A 16179-nucleotide genomic window follows, 5' to 3' on the forward strand; every position below is an offset into this window, starting at 1 on the left:
GGCCAACAAAGATGGCTCTACCCAAGTTTATGCAAAGTTTACATCCTGCAATGTAAAGGTTGCGCTGGAAGAACCGAACTTAAAAGCCATAGACCTCAGTAACCTATAGTGCACATCAACCTACCTAGTACATTTAAGTGTGCATAAATAATGTAATTACCACACCAAAGTCCTAAAGAGAAAATGTATTACGAGAAAACTGTTGAATGGCGCACACAGCTCGATCACGAGACTAAACGAAACTTGAGTTTCGCCTCTACCCCATAGGTTAGGAGAATTAAACGCATTTTCAATTCCCCCAAGTAAAGTTTTTTTAATTTTAATAATATATCTGCCAAGGAAAAAAATAGTGATTTCAACCATGCTGCGGTTAGATGATCTATGTAAATATCTGTGGTGTGGAAAATAATAAAAATAAATTACCAGCGTATGGTGCACGTCGTCACGGTTGATATGCGCTGGTGCTTTTTTATTAACCTAAAGCGCGGCACTTCGTCAAACATTAACAAAGGTTTGGACGTACCGACGTTGGCGCACAGCCATGCGCTTGATAAAAGAGAAAAAGAAAGAAATTAAAAAAAACGTCAATGGAAAACAATTCTTGAATGATCTAAAAAGAACAACTTTAAACACATTTAACATAACAACCCTTCCGTTATTGGGTTAAAAATTATAGAGGGGCGATTAGCCTACAATGAAAATATAGGGCACACTTTGTAGCCAGCACACCCTTTACTCGATGGTGACTTGTAAAAGGATGATTACAATGAAACTATGATGTTCATTACAATAGGTTGAAAAGTCTGATCTTTGTATCTTAACAACAATTAACTGACTGATTTTCTTTTTGGTATTCTTGAGTAGGCGAATTAACAGCAACACATTCAAACAATTTCAAATTCAAAAATATAGTAGGCCTAGTCTAGAAAACATAGCGAATTTATTTCTAAAACAATTTATTTATAGCAAAGCAAAATATTTTTTCACTGTAAACGTTTTTCTTTAAAATGAATAGAATTTATTTATTTATTATTCATCGTGTTTTTCATGGTAATGTGCAATTTAAAAGTTATAGCGTCTTTTTAAGAGAGCTATGCTTCTTTTCAGATACCATCGGGATGCGTTTCACCTAAAATTGTACAGGAAACGACAGCATAAACAAAAGGAAATACGTGCATCGATGAACAATTACCATATATGTATGAAAGACTGTGGCTCAAAATATCTCAAATATCTAACGAACAGAAATATAATTTCTTTCAAGAACTATTGTGACGACACTAAACTCATATCCCTATCATTCCACGAAATGTTTTGCACCCGAGTGCTGACTTTAATGTAAACATTGCGCAGGATAATATGGTGGCCGCTAAACGCGCTAATCAGAGCACATGGCCGCCCTGTCGGCTATAGCTGACTCCTTATTGGAAACGCACTTTTTGGTCATGTTAAGGTATCACCAACTTTATAGACGTTGATAAGTAGCCTACAGGGTATTGACATAAACAAACAAAGAAAAATATCTAGAACAAGGGCTTTGGGTAACATCACTCACCCTTGGCAATCCAGGCAGCTAAAAATGCAACCTGTTTTTGCCGGACCGCTGATGATACGTTTTCTCATTTATGTTAAATCACATCAGGAATTTCCGCCACAGAAAGCAAATTTCTGTACTTAGCTATAAAGTTTGATAAATCATAATTACTTTGATTGTGCCGTAAAAGCATGTTTAGGTGTTAGTGTGCGTTTCACTAGGTGTTTGGGTTTGAAGAATATGTTGTGTATGCAGTCAACAAAAAGTTCTCTACTCCTACGACTCAGGTTCACAGAGATATATCATAGCAATTAGCGATACACTGGTTCGTGTTCATGAATCATTGTGTCTATTGTGATATCACTTTGTTTAAATTTCGTTTTGGCTTAGTTGTTCGTTACGCGATCATCCGTGACGTTCTTTCATTTCTTTTTCTATTCTGGCAGAATGACAATAATCTTAGCAGATTTTTAAATAGGAAAGATTAAAGAACCAGGGTCACCACGGCAATGGATACAACAAAACAGATGTCGGAAACTATGGACACACTTTTAGAAATATCCAAACTATTGAACACTGGTCTTGATGCAGAAACGTTAAATGTTTGTGTACAACTCTGTGAACTCGGAGTAAACCCAGAAGCGATTGCAACTGTCATTAAGGAAATTAGGTTGGTGTTTTGTTGATAGTAAAATAAGTCACATGTTTAAAATTTTGTTTTTTTCTGTCCCTTTGTGGATTTGTTGATGTTTCCTGTCTGTTAGGGTTTATCTAAAAGCTTGGTCATTACATTGATAGATTTAGAATAGCCTGTTGCTTGTAACTATTAATTGTTCTGTAACACTAAATTTTTTTTGTAAATGGTGCAGACAACATTGGTGTTAACAATAATCTAACTTTGCTTTGAAATAATTCCTTTTCTTATTTCAGAATGCAAACATTCAATTTAAAGGAGCAAACCAAAGGGGTAGATAAAACCAAATAATTCTACAATTCACACAAGAACTTATTGATGATCACATCAGATTACAAAGCTGTTCTACAATGAAGAACACAATATGTACTGTTTGTCAATGCATCATACTTATAGTTGTAGTCATATGCATTGAAGAAGGTGTTAATAACACTATTTAAAAAATACACACAAAACAGCTTAAACAATTTCCTGAAACAATGTATACAAAATTAAATTATAGCATTAGGTACTCATTTTTACATCTGTACAATAGTGTCTATTCTTGATACCGTGACATTTCATCTTAGTGCATAATTGTAATCTTGTTTTAAGCAATAATATACATTTGACTTTAATTAGTGGGTTTTGTTTCAAATACAGGATAGTAATATTTTGGATAGAATTACTTTTCTTTGTGCACTTTGTCATACACTTCTGGCATGCTACTTTCACAGTTGGGTATAGTTTTTCTCATTGTGTCATACAAGGTATGGTCAAACATTTTTCTGAATTCCTCTCGAGTCATGTAACTATCAGCATACAACATCTGGAAGCTAACAAAATGTTTGTTATGTAATGTACATGCAGGTGTCAAAGAAAAATCACCTCAGTTATAATGAACATACATGGCACATTCATATGTAATTTATATTACAGTACAGTGTGCTGAACCAAGCTGGTCTCCCAAGCATTTCCATACAGTAACACATAGGCAAGAAACATCTACCCAGCAGTAGGATTTAAATTCATGACAGAAGGTTATTGGGGACTGGGGCCCTCTTACATAATAGGGAGTTTTATCTAAGACCTTGTTTATGTGTAAGCAATATATGCTTGTGACTTTAGGCCTTTCCGAAAGCTACATGCTAATTTAATATCCAAAAGCATGTGTCTAGTTCAAACAAACATATTATTGCTTTTCAAGATTAGCATTTGCATAATATAGTTCACTTACCCGCAGAAAGACTTAGTTGCCTGTTCCAACCTGCGAATGGTTTTCACATTGTTAAAGTGTTTTGTATGAGGTTCTCCATATGCACCAACGTCAACATACATCTCCCCTTTGCCAGTAGAAGTGTAGAGCATTCCAGGTTCACTTGGTAAGTAAAATGGGCAAATCCATAGTGGATACAGCTGCAATGAGAATTTGTTCCCTTAAACATTGCCTTCAAAGCTGTCAAAAAATACCTTAATTTCTTCTTCAAAAGTTTCCAAACAATTCCCAAGTTTAGTGATAGGAAGCAACATATCCTGAACAACATGATGTTCTTCATAGAGCTTTTTAACAGTTTCACCTTGTGTCAGCTTCAGTAGAGATATTTTAGGGGGCATTAACCAACCAAGTAATAGCCGAAATAGTGGGTGATTTCCAAATGGAATGATATCCTGCATTGCATCAAATTAAAAATTGCATACAGACCATTTTTTGCTAAACACTTACCTGCAACTCCCAGAAAATGCTTCTTGTGTGTCTGTGGTAATAATCTCGCAAAGGAATGTATTCTGTTGCAGTTGTGTTGGTGGACAAAAAGGTTTTAACATGAGAGAAAAACCATGGCTTGTGCCACACACCAATTTTATTGAGCTGCATGATTAGTACCGTTTTTGTTTGATTGTCAAACAGGAGGAAAAATGAAAACTAATAAAATACCTTGTTGCTTTCAAAATTATCCGAAAAGTTTCCCGTCATAATCACACCAGAATTTTTGGAAAAGGCCAATGCTTCAACAAAATCATTACCATCTGTGTTTAATGCTTCTAAAAAATCAATAAACTTGTCACAGTTTTGGCTTTTATACTTTGCAAGATTTCCTTACCTTCAGTAAATTTCTTTAACAAGTCGTTTTTGGTGTTAGCAGGATGGTATGTTAACTTTACATATGGTTTAGATGGCACAATTCTGATTTCAGCAGCTACTAAAAATCCAAGTGTTCCATATGACCAAGGAACTGCATAGAACAAGTCTTGATTTTCTTCCTGTCAAGATTAATAAAAGTTTACAGGATTAAAAAAACAGTGTTGGTAATTTTTGTTCCACCTTGCTGCATTTAACAAGAGATCCATCTGGCAGTACAAGCTCATAGGAGACACACACATGTTGCATCAGTCCATACTTGTGGGATGATGTTTCAATACCTGGTTTATTGTATGTAGAAAATTAAAACAAGCAGAGAAAAACATTTTGTGCTGTGAACATGTTGGCTAGTGGTACCTGTTCCCATTATAAGACCACCAACAGTCAAATCATCTAGTTCTGGTACGATGGGAAGTGTCCAACCAAGAGGCAATAAAAGTGATGTCACTTGCCCCATGGTGACCAGTGGCTCTAATCTCACAACCTGATGTAGACATTGTAAAGTCAATGCAACATAACATGAAACTACTTACAAATTAGTGTCAATGGTTTACTTTTCTTTCAGTATCAACTTCCAAAACATCCATGAGGTTAATGTGGATTTTTCGCATGTCATTTTTGTACTTTCCTAGTCGTAGGGAAACTGTAGCCCAACCTGGTCTGCCAGTACACATTTTTCTTCCATCACTATTACTTTTCCATTCTTGCACCTGCATTAAATAAATTGTAATAAACTTGTAGTAACAATTAGCATTGCTCCAAGTAACTTTGAAAAATACACAAATAAATTTGCTTGTAAACTTTTGCTTAAAATGTAACCATGGTTACCTGTTTTTGCACAGCTTTAACTCGTTCATCATGCCTTTTTGGTGCACTATTGAATTTAAATATCAGTGTTGCTCTCACATACATATAGATATTGAAGAAAAATGACATTGGTAAGAGAAATACGCAGACGATCAGCCATCGATAATGTACCAAAATGTATTCCAAACCTACAACAAAACTTTTAGTGGTCATGCTTATGCCAAAAAATTGACATCTGTGAAAGAAAGAAAGCACTCACTTACCTTTGTGGCGCAGCCAGAAGAACAAGAACAAAACAGTGCAAACTGCACCTCCAGCATACGCATTAAATTGCATCCAAGAATCGGAATTGGCCATCTTTTTATCTGTAGCTTCAATTGTGATTTGCACAACTTGAGTTTGGACTTTGGATCATGTGCAATGACCGCCAGGTGTAGCAAAAGAGTTGCTCAATTTGCAAAGGGGAATTTGAAAAGGAAAGCCCCTAACCTGAATAAATACTTACTAATTCTACTTGATTTATTTTACAATTTGAAACCAACAATTAATGGCTTACACGGATTTACTGGCCGTAAAATCAAAATGGTCAATGTTACACGTGTTGCCGTGCAGAAAAAGCAAACAAGTATGTTTACCCTAAGGCGACTGCTTAACGTTTACGTTATTAATCGTTACAGAACTACTACCGATGTTCGAATTTGCTGTTTACAAAATACAAAAAAATGCGTTATAAAAGTTTTGCTTTAAAAATTTTGGTAAAACTCTCTGACTTGTTCATTTTTTTGGTGAGTCACATTTGTTTTAGCGATATATCTCCAAGCCATGTGCCGAATCATAGGAAACTTGGAGTAGCAACAAATTCTTGACCAGAAATTTTCGTTTATCAAAGCATGTTTTTTTTGTCTTTACCAATTTAAATACATCAAGTCGAATGTTCTTCTTTAATTTTACGTACGCCAACCTAATTTTAAGCGGAGCGAATGTTTTATCCATTATCCGTGCGATTTTCGAGCAGAAAAACAAATAATTGCTCGACAAATCTGCAACGGCTAGTTGTCTGCGTGCCAATTTGAAGTTTCAACCTCGTCTTTCGTTTCACCGAATTACCCAATTTTGTCCACTTTGCGCCCTTCATTCAATCAACGGACACGCGAAACGGTGGGCAAACTTCGCGAGTCCTTTGAAATGTGAACCATCTGTTACGTGATCGGCGATATAGACTATGCAATTTAGTTCGGCTTCAGTGCTTGGGATCAAACGGACGGGCCAAATGTGTTGTCAGCGACTCCATGTACTGCTGTACAGTTCCCCTGTGAACTATAAGCCGACTTCGTACGGTCAGTGCGACGAGCAGGTGTGGCGTTTGGTCGCGGTTCAGCAACAAGCGCGTGATGTGTTGATGATGGATGCTATTCTGTTTACTGAGTTATCATTAACTGAAGAGAAGTTTAAATGATTTATGTATATGCCACAAAGTGAACAGTTTCCGTCGTTCTCATTTGTTATCAATTAGGGAAAAACGATAATTACCCAAATCTGCCTAAAAATGGGTATGAAAATAGTCATTTACGAAGTAAAAATACTTGAACTAGACTCTGGGTTTCCTTTATCCGGTTCTATGTTTTTTACGTTTCATACGAAATAACGCAATAAGAAGTTGTACATCACCAACTTCATCGATTTTGGGGGCAATTAGGAGAAAGGCAGTCTTCCTTTCACGCGTGTACAAAAACAAGAGTCGAATATCTTCTAGGAGGTGAGAAATCTGTCTACCAATCGACAGCTTGAGTAATTTGCTTTGGTCCGCTTCCACTCAAACGTTTGTCGTAATCGGCTGAATGGTAAGATTGTGAGTCACTACTCGATGAATCGCCCTGTGTGTTATGCCCCTACCCCCGTTTTTCGTCTAACCCACTGAATCGCCGAGAAAGTCGATATGCGTAATCCCCAGCGAAACAAAAGCATTATGGGTGTTAGGGGGTCAAGAATTTGTGGACTTTTTTATGTTTTGCATGCGCTAGAAAACGCCTACACAAAGGGTTTGGATAGAAAGGTAAGGGTTATGACGTAGTGAAATGATTAAATTTCAAATATTAGGTAAAACATTGTAACTGTATGATGCGTTGTATAACTGTAGTATTATTCAACAAAATGACTGTGCGTAAATAGACAGGAGCCCGCGCGCCCCACTTGAATGGCAACGCTTCCCGCAGTTTCGGTCATTTTTTCTCTGGGAAGCAAATACATGTCGAGGAAGGGTCGACACTTTCTCTGTCGGGGGCTTGGACCAACAACTGTATGAAGGTAGCTGTGCTAGGTACTAAAATGTGACAGCACACTTTAGCACAGCTCAGTGGTCGGTCGGCCTTCCTGAATGCGAGGTAGTTGGGTTCATATGAGTGGCGTATCAGTTTTAGCGAGAATGAACACGACGTAAGTGTTTGTAACAAAAGGTGCGTGTTGCACCGACAGTTTTTTTAATGTTGTAAGCCGGAAAAATGCCAGACTCAAGAAGAAAAACATGGGCAGTTGATTTGTATTGTGTTGTGTGTTGCCAGGTCATTAAAAACATTCCTAATGTTAACTGATTCGATAATCGCAATTAAGCATCATCATAATCACTTGCCTATGGACGACGATTGCTCGAGTAACGAAGCAGTTTCGCCTCCTTTGGAAGACCATAAGGATGCGACAGGTTCAAGAAAGCCTCTAAGAACGCCAAAATGTGCAAGATGCCGAAATCACGGCGTTGTCAGCACTCTCAAAGGCCACAAGCGACACTGTCGTTGGAGAGACTGTCAATGTTCCAACTGCTTATTGGTCGTTGAGAGACAAAGAATAATGGCTGCCCAGGTAATTTTGTTACTCTTATTAATGTAAATGTTCTCTATTGTGAGCTACGGGCGATTCGTTGGCGAATTCAGTTGACTACTTTTTGTTGTGCATATATACATATATGTTCAGAATGTTACAGAAACAGCGTATAGGCACAGTTAAAATAATCTGTAGGACAAAAAATGTAAATGCTTTGAAATTTAACGTATTATTCGCCATGTACGAAATAATTAAAATGGCGACAACAATTCTGTTTTACCCATTGTGAAAAAAATATATCACTTTCCGCTGCGCTAATGATGGAATTCGATTTCGGAAAAAAGCGATTTTTTAAGAGTTTTAGTGTTAAAGCGTACATATTTAAACGCAAAGTTCGGAGGCCTTTTAAGATTTTTAGCGGTTTTTATTTCAATACACGTGTTTTGTACTGTGTTGAACTTTGAATCCAGATTGTGATTAGCAAAACAAAGATATATAAATGCAGATCAAAATCCTAACTGTAGATAAAACCTGATGCTTATTCGATTTTGGTCTAAAACAATATTGTCTCTTTAGCGCAAATTCCCAAAACAGGCACGTTTCTAAAAATACTTTTCTATTGGATCAACAGCCGTCAAACACATGAGGGATGGATTTAACAACTCGGCGAAATGAAAGGGGTACCTTGCGTGCAAAAGGAAACTATTTCGGGCGTTACAGCAGCGCATGTTGTTGGTGGTTGATTACGGTATTAGGAAACACAATTTTGGCTAGGGTCGGCTTGTAAATTAGCAACACGCCTTTAAAAGGCTCGCAGTCAATCCAACTATCTGAAAATCGCGCGTTTCAACGATAACCTCTGCGGGGATGAAGGAAGGCATAACCACGCCGCATAAAAGGGGCTACCCTGCTTGCGGGAGTTCAAAGCAAAGGGCGTGGAAGATTCCACGATGTGGCATCGGTCACCTGACCCTGGGCACAAAGTTCCCGATCACAAAATCCATTTGTCGACGGTTAGGGAAGACGCCTGCGAACGTTTGAAGCAGTAAAGGCGAAAATAGATTCTTGCAGTGGGAACGGGATCGTGCAATCAAGTCGATACCAGGGTGTATCAGATCGACCGGGGGCACTGATTGAAATTAAGCCCCAGAGGGCTCAGGTTTGTTTACAAACATTCACTCCGGTTGACTAAAGGCATCGCACTTTGTATTTTGAGGTTATTTTTAGAACACTGCGTGTATCGTTTATGATGGAACGGTTGTGTTTATCAGCACTTGACTACCGTGTGCACCTGTCATCCGCCCTGCAAAGAACTTTCAAGTGCGCGGTTTTCGTAATGCACAATCACAGCACCGAGAACCATTAGGGAATCGCGGAAGTTGTGAGTCTGTTTTCACGAGGCCTAACAAAAAATCGGTAACCGATCCCGTAAGTTTCTCACAAGAGCCCGCTGTAAGGAAGCCCGGCTTGGCAAAGTTTGTCGTGGGAAACTGTGAGAGTGGAGATCGCGGGGTAACGAAGCGACGAACTTCGTGGGAGCATCGAAATCCATCTGTTTACGATATCTATAGTCATAGTAAGACCGTGCGCAGTACACGCATCGCTCCGTAACGATGTATTTCTTTCGGTAATTGATTTGGCTACAGAAGGTGGTAAAATCACAACATCGGGTTTCCAGTACGTTAAACACAATGTGCAGTGTTTACCCTGTCAAAAAGATAAGAAAAACAGGCGCGTTATTGTAGGTGTATCTGTTTGGGCTTTTGGCACGTTTTAAAAACACGCCGCGCCATTTATATCTGTGTATAGGGGGCGCGATGGCGGCCTGACCTTTATGACCCAACAGTCAATAGGCTCGCGGCTGCCCTAACGCCTTCCGCCTGGACGAAAGTCACGTGCCGGCTGGGACGTATTTCAACGACATCGGCTGGCATCAAAGCGACATCGCGATGTCATGCACGCCGCTACCCCATCCCCCATCTGCGCGCGCGGCCGGGTTTCCTTTGGTGGATTTAGCCCAAGACTTGCCGGTCGTGTTACAGGTGCGGTGTCGACGCGAGTCAACACGGTAAGAAGACACCGCACTAACGGCCGCCCTCCAATGCAAAGCGAAGCATTGGGCCGCGAGCGTGCTTCAACCCTTCTTACACAATGTGCAGTCGGTGGCGTTTTCCAGACTCAAACAAACACCCACCGAACGGCCTATTTATCAAATCCAGCATACCTTTCTCCAAATACATCAACCATCTCTATACGTGCGTTTTCGATACATTAGGGTCGCGGAGGAAAGGGCGTTGATGGGTTGGGGTTACACGTCATCGTAGACGCAAATCAAATATGGAGGCAAAGCTTGGGCGATCGTTATGATCTCACGCTGGGTTTGATTTTGTCAAGCAATTTTGTATTTGTAAATTGATTGTAATGCATGAAAGAAAATGTAAATTACAAATGACTAAGTGACTTTTTCCCGTTTCCACTAATTTTCCCAAGTTAGAATAAGAAGTGGAATCCAAAGACCAACATTTTTTTACCTAAGTAAATCCCACACTCATTCGTTTCCAAGATCTCGCTACGGGGAAATTATTTCTCTTTTCGGCCCGCGCTGTCCAGCTAATGACTAAACCGTCTTGAAGTATGTTGTTTTTACCCAAAACCCCGGCAGCATCTCACAGTGTGTTGATACAACAACGGACAGCCGCATCATTTTGTTGCATTTAAAGTGGACAGAGGGACGCCAGACAAACAATTTTTCGGTATTTGATTACAGTCAGCTTTGATCTGCACCTAGTGGAGACAAAGCCACTTAAACAAAGGCGACTAAGTGGCAGCGGGACTTGTAAGAAACTCCATGCAACCAGACGTTTTGTTAAAAACCGTATGGGCAAAAAATTTGATCGATATAACGAGAAGATGTTTAACGAAGCGACGTGATTCTGCAAATACGCGAAGTTGCAGTAGCAACTACAGAAGTGAAAGCAAAATTGGTCCTACAATTAGGCTATAAAGAATATCATATCTTTGTCCTGCTTGCTTGTAATTGAATTGGTGCAATTTAAGGAGTTGAAAATGTTTAAAAGGTCCACACGTGCTTACCGTATACTATTTACTTTGGTCACCCGTTTGTAAAACCAACGCTAATGTAAAACTAACCTTCAATTTTGGTCCGCAACGATCAGCCATTTAATTTACGTATTATTTGTCGATCAAAGATTTACTAAACGGAAATGGTTTATTTATTCGTAGGTCGCTTTGCGAAGACAACAAGCGGCTGATGTAAAAAAGGGAGTCCGGGTAGACGGAAGTGAAACTACGTCATCACTGTCCGAATCAATCCAGTCTCGATCTGCATCGGATGGTGGGACGGCAGCCTTACGAGCAAGAAGCAAAACGCTCAGGACGGTTTCTTCACTGACAAAAACAATGCTAGGAAGTAAGTTGAGACAAGAACTGGCCAAGTTTCGCCGCAACGAATCAATTTACAACCAAACTTTAAAAATGTATTAATTTACGATGATTGGACTGGGTAACAATACATCAACGAATGACATGATTGTGTTTTTTAAACATCTCAGCACGAAACTGCTCATTCCAGTTTGCGACCAACCTTTTTTCGTTTACTGACGATGATAAAAAATACATGCCAAATGAGTTCATATATCGGCATAAAATTCATAAAACTATCCCTATTATATAGTTCATAAAATTACCGAAAAATATATATAAACGATGTAAAGCAAAATATTTGATTTCAGGTATGCAAGAGAACGCATCGCGCCAGAATTTGCCTCCTCTGACCGAGAGGATGCGAAAACGAAAAGCGTTTGCAGACAAGGAACTGGACGACGCAATGATGCAAAGAGAAATGTCGTTTGCGTGCGGAATGGCATCCAACAAACCGTACGCTATGCCACAGCCAAGGGCTGGAAACCATCTTATTTTCCCTGCACAACCAATAATGCACGGAGCTGCCTTAATGCGAATGGGCGACAATCCAACAGTTCCACAAATTCGTTCCCAATGGACGCCAAAAGAACAGCAAGTTGCAATGTTTCCCGGCCTGTCGCAAGCTGGCAAATTTAATGCGCCTATATCTCCGCCGGAGACTACTCTTATGTATGGACCAAAACTCGAAATGGGTAAACCTGTAAAAAACGACCATTCAAGATTTGATTCACCGAATTCAGTGGCTTCGATGGAGCAGTGCAGTAGCGACGAAGGGAGTGGGGGATTGAAAAGAAGAAAAACAGCGCCTTCCGCGTTAAAAAGTCCGATTCAAAATGGCGCCCATCTTGCCAAGGCGACTTCGAAGCAAACGAATTCTGTGCCGTTTGTAGACAATCTGAAAGTCGATCCGCGGTTAGCAAATCGACTTCACGCTCTATATTCGATGTTTCCGGATTGTAACCCTGAAAGAATTAATAGTTTGCTGAAATTTTATGACGGTGCAATGTACAAGGCCGCCGGAAATGCGGAAAGAAACACTTTTCCGTGCAATGCTAAACCGTGTCCGGGATTTCCGGACTGCACCGACGCGCAGTGTGCATTAAACTCAACACAATCAGTCTTCCACCAAAGTACCCTCAATCCGCTTTCTTACAACAAGTTAATGACCGACTCTACGCGAAGCCCTGAAAATTGGCTGTACAAGTACCCACTGCCCACCTACAACGCACCTGTCCGAAATCTATTTAAATATCCACCATTGAACTGCAATAACCTTACTTTTCGTGGCGTTGGAGCGGCAACCAGCGACGCTCAATTGCACAATAATTTATTACGCCTATCAAACTTAGTCTACGCCGAAAACATGGCACGTGCTGCTCAAGATGCTCTTGGAGCACACCCTGATCCTAATCTCACGCCCAGAACCGCAAGTGTTGACTCGGGAACAAATTTGGAGGACACGAAGGGGTCGAGAAAACGTTCCCGGAAGGCTAGTTCCAAAGACAAATCGAATGCGCCAAAGGCACCGCCAGGCCCAAGTCAAAGTTTTTCGGTGGGGTTTGAAAAGTTTTCCAGGACTGAAGTAAAAGAAGATTCAGGACGGGGGTCATCGCCTGAAGTTTACGGGCTACATTTGCACCAAAGTGATCATACCAAATTATCGCCTGTTCGCAGTGATTCTAGGAATAATGGTGATCTTGTAAATCATTGTTTTTCTGAATCCAGAAACGACAATTCTGGGAAAAGTCCATCTTGTGGAACTGCGCCCAGAATTGATTTAAATACACCACAACAGTTTGTGCGAATGTTTAACGACTTTGTACCTTCTCCGCCCAGAAAACATAAAATCACACCCTTTACAGTGCAGTCTATAATTGGACGTGCAAACGCATGATCTTTTCTTGTGTTTGAGCAGTCCCAAACGTCTTACGTCTATTGCAGTAGCTTTTGTGATAACCTATTACTTTTGTTCATTTTATATGTCTGCCATTTCTGTCATGTTTTATGCAACCGCAGTGGCGTTTTTATGCAGTCGCGTCGCCCCTATTATGTCGCGTGCTGCTTTCAAGTTTTTCTTGATCAATTTATAGCAATAAAAGTATAACGTCAACTCCACTCATTACCCGCTATGTCTCGCCGTTTGATAAAATTTGTTTCCGCGACCACAGAAAAGAACACAATATGTAGAGCCTGAACATTAAGCATATCGACTTCAAAAAGTTTTCTTGCGGCTAAACTTACATCTAGGACATGGTAATGGCGTAATCTCAGCACATGCGATCCTCGAAATACCGCCCTTCTAAGGCCACCGCTCTAAAAGACAAGTTATACGTTGGTAATCCGCTGACGATATTACTGGACATTACGCAGCCCGCCTTTGAGAAACGACACCGGTGTCGAAACGAAATCGAAGCAGCAAATTTCGGGATCGAAATACCAGCAGGCAAATGGCATTCAGCAATCCGACACCGCACTTATGTCTCTTTGTCGGCGCTTTGTGTCAGATTGCGTTCATACAAATAGGATGGCAATCCGTCAAGTGAGATCCGAGTGGTCTTTGCGATTTTCCACTTGGTAGAAAACAGGCTTTAAGGTGTCATTTCTGTCTAATACTTTATGAGGAGCGGCGATCAACTTAATATTTGGCGACGACCATTTTTCGAAATCTGGCGAGTTGACCCAGACAATTGCTGTAACGTAATGCCTATTTTTAGATTACGTTGTTCTTTCACTAGCCTTTTATGGAAAACAATTTTGTAACGCTGTTCAGGATTGAAGAAACCTCCTGGTATAATTTTGTTTGACGGCCATCCCTTGCGCTCTAAAATTGTTGCTCCCAAATGACTTATACCAAGTGAGAACGATTTCAAGAATAAAAAATAACACTTATCTGTTCAAACAAACCGTTAGGAAACCTTTAGGATTTTCGCACAATTTACCCGGAATGTTAACAGCTACTGCTCAAAAAGACTTAAATGTTTAACTCACCCCGAACGATAATTGTTTAGTTGGGATTATAGCATTCGTGAACATCTGACGTGGCTACAGAAACCAGTTTAACCTTCCAATATATTGTCCAAACCATGCTTGCCAAATATGAAAAATAGCTACACATGTGTAGACAACAAGATAATGCAAGGTGTAAATAGAAATCCGCGCTTCCAGTTCGCGTGCATCGGGCCGCTCCGTCAGATTTCCCTTGACAGGTAAACTTCAATCAATCTCGGTTGCCGCAAAATTGAAAACGACAATAGTTGAGGGCGGCGCCTGGCAAACATGCTCAAAAATAACCCGGATTTGAGCACACAAGATAAGGTGCGCCGAACATTGAAGTTCACTGTTCACAAACAACTTAATTAGCTCGAATTACGTGCTGTTACTGATTCACCGTCTACTGCGGGTCCCTATTTGGAACTGAGTAGTAAGCCTTGCTGCGCTTATGCGGGCTTGGTAATCCTTGTTAATTCAAACGTGCCCGACCTGGCGGCCATGTTATCCCATTCGTTACACCGCGTAATGTGCATGCCCCAACACAATGAACGCAACATCAATGTCGAGTGCTGGACGACTTCAGTTGACAGTTATTGTTTGCCGGAGTGCTCAGGCTGGTGGAAAAACGAAACTCACTCGCCGCTAATTCGATTTCTGGACGAAAACCGAGCAAGGGTTACGAGCAAGTCTTGGGCATTTTTGTATTAATTCACTGTTGACATACAATCACAGCTGAAAGGTTAATTGTTGGATCAGATATTCTTTAACTAAACAAGCTAGGTTAGGTGAACCGATGGCCCGTGCGCAGAAGTCGACAGAGAAGGTTGATTTACGCCCTAAGAAGCTATAGACTTATAACAGTCAGTAAATTTTGGGCGGAAAGCGCATCCATTGTATTTAAAATGCTTTTTGCGATAAACGCACTCTCGACTAAACTAACAGAACTAATCACCAGAAATTGATGGATGCGGCGAGCTTTGCTTCTGTCTTAAAAACACCTCGGGGCGCAAAAGTGCAACTTAAATTTTACCGCAAAATTCGTTTCAACGCAGCATGGTGGTTGGGAGTGAATATGATTAAATGGTAAACGCTATTAGCACTGAATAAACATCCTGCCTGTCATTCATCTAGTTATATGGGCGTGATTCCGTATAAGCCGGCAGTAGAAAACTGTGTCAATTTTTGACAGGTGCTGACTCCGACCGCCAACTTCTCAACGTAATGAGGCATGTAATCCTAAACAGTAGCCCGATTTTATACATCCGTAAAAGGTTTTTCGTCAGTGGCAAATGTTCCAGGGTGGCCTGGTGGGATTTTTAAGGCTTTTTCGTAATGTGTTTCTGTCAATGTAAGATGCGGCGGGCTGTCACGGGAGGACGCACACCTTTCTACTGCTGTCAATCCACCTACTTTGCTGTTTGCTGTAGAGAACCCAAAGATTGTAACCAATGATTCTGTTTTGGTGCAAGAACAAATATGCACTGATTACTTCCGTGTGATGGAAGAGCTGCGCCCAAAAGTACTTGCCAAGTAGGATTTCTTGTTTGTGTAAGTTTGGTTGCTTGGTACTCATGGCAACAAAAACGACGAACTACCACACCATCGCTAGTCGGTGGTCGTTTAATCAAAATGTGGCTCTTTAACCATGTACGATTGTGTGGATTAAATCAGAACACTTTAGGTGTTTTTATTTTATTACGGGGTTCTAACCCAGAACGAACCGCGATCAAAGTTTTTTATGTCTGTATAAGGGTCAGGCGCGCCAGACCGTGTTTTAAA

General features: G+C 40.3%; 3 protein-coding genes across 3 annotated transcripts; 2 read left to right on the plus strand and 1 right to left on the minus strand.

The window, feature by feature from the left end:
* The first annotated feature begins 1909 nt into the window (after positions 1-1909).
* LOC145223043 (mitotic-spindle organizing protein 1-like) lies at positions 1910-2845 on the plus strand. Its single transcript, XM_080089340.1, has 2 exons — positions 1910-2204; positions 2465-2845. Exons 1-2 carry the CDS (start codon positions 2044-2046, stop codon positions 2517-2519), a joined length of 216 nt encoding a protein of 71 aa, XP_079945466.1. The 5' UTR covers positions 1910-2043; the 3' UTR covers positions 2520-2845.
* On the minus strand, positions 2431-5647 carry LOC145223042 (delta(24)-sterol reductase-like). The gene is made up of 11 exons (XM_080089339.1): positions 5415-5647; positions 5173-5339; positions 4899-5054; positions 4702-4828; positions 4528-4625; positions 4307-4466; positions 4141-4247; positions 3931-4074; positions 3678-3875; positions 3445-3623; positions 2431-3043 (listed from the first exon to the last, which is right to left on the minus strand). Exons 1-11 carry the CDS (start codon positions 5506-5508, stop codon positions 2893-2895), a joined length of 1581 nt encoding a protein of 526 aa, XP_079945465.1. The 5' UTR covers positions 5509-5647; the 3' UTR covers positions 2431-2892.
* A 1820-nt stretch (positions 5648-7467) lies between these two features.
* On the plus strand, positions 7468-13524 carry LOC145225127 (uncharacterized). Its single transcript, XM_080091775.1, has 3 exons — positions 7468-8004; positions 11209-11395; positions 11718-13524. Exons 1-3 carry the CDS (start codon positions 7729-7731, stop codon positions 13301-13303), a joined length of 2049 nt encoding a protein of 682 aa, XP_079947901.1. The 5' UTR covers positions 7468-7728; the 3' UTR covers positions 13304-13524.
* Positions 13525-16179: the final 2655 nt, after the last annotated feature.

The sequence above is a fragment of the Phallusia mammillata genome, chromosome 4, assembly GCF_965637545.1.
Source record: "Phallusia mammillata chromosome 4, kaPhaMamm4.hap1.1, whole genome shotgun sequence".
Taxonomy (NCBI): Eukaryota; Metazoa; Chordata; class Ascidiacea; order Phlebobranchia; family Ascidiidae; genus Phallusia; species Phallusia mammillata.

Bases quoted from the DNA above. Each gene is read 5' to 3' on its own strand.
- LOC145223043 (XM_080089340.1), top strand. From the start codon at position 2,044: ATGGATACAACAAAACAGATGTCGGAAACTATGGACACACTTTTAGAA. The intron at 2,205-2,464 runs GTTGGTGTTTTG...TTCTTATTTCAG, and splicing joins ACTGTCATTAAGGAAATTAG to AATGCAAACATTCAATTTAA.
- LOC145223042 (XM_080089339.1), bottom strand. From the start codon at position 5,508: ATGGCCAATTCCGATTCTTGGATGCAATTTAATGCGTATGCTGGAGGT. The intron at 5,055-5,172 runs GTAACCATGGTT...TATTTAATGCAG, and splicing joins TTAAAGCTGTGCAAAAACAG to GTGCAAGAATGGAAAAGTAA. The intron at 4,248-4,306 runs GTAAGGAAATCT...TTGATTTTTTAG, and splicing joins GTTAAAGAAATTTACTGAAG to AAGCATTAAACACAGATGGT.
- LOC145225127 (XM_080091775.1), top strand. From the start codon at position 7,729: ATGTTAACTGATTCGATAATCGCAATTAAGCATCATCATAATCACTTG. The intron at 8,005-11,208 runs GTAATTTTGTTA...ATTTATTCGTAG, and splicing joins AAAGAATAATGGCTGCCCAG to GTCGCTTTGCGAAGACAACA. The intron at 11,396-11,717 runs GTAAGTTGAGAC...ATTTGATTTCAG, and splicing joins GACAAAAACAATGCTAGGAA to GTATGCAAGAGAACGCATCG.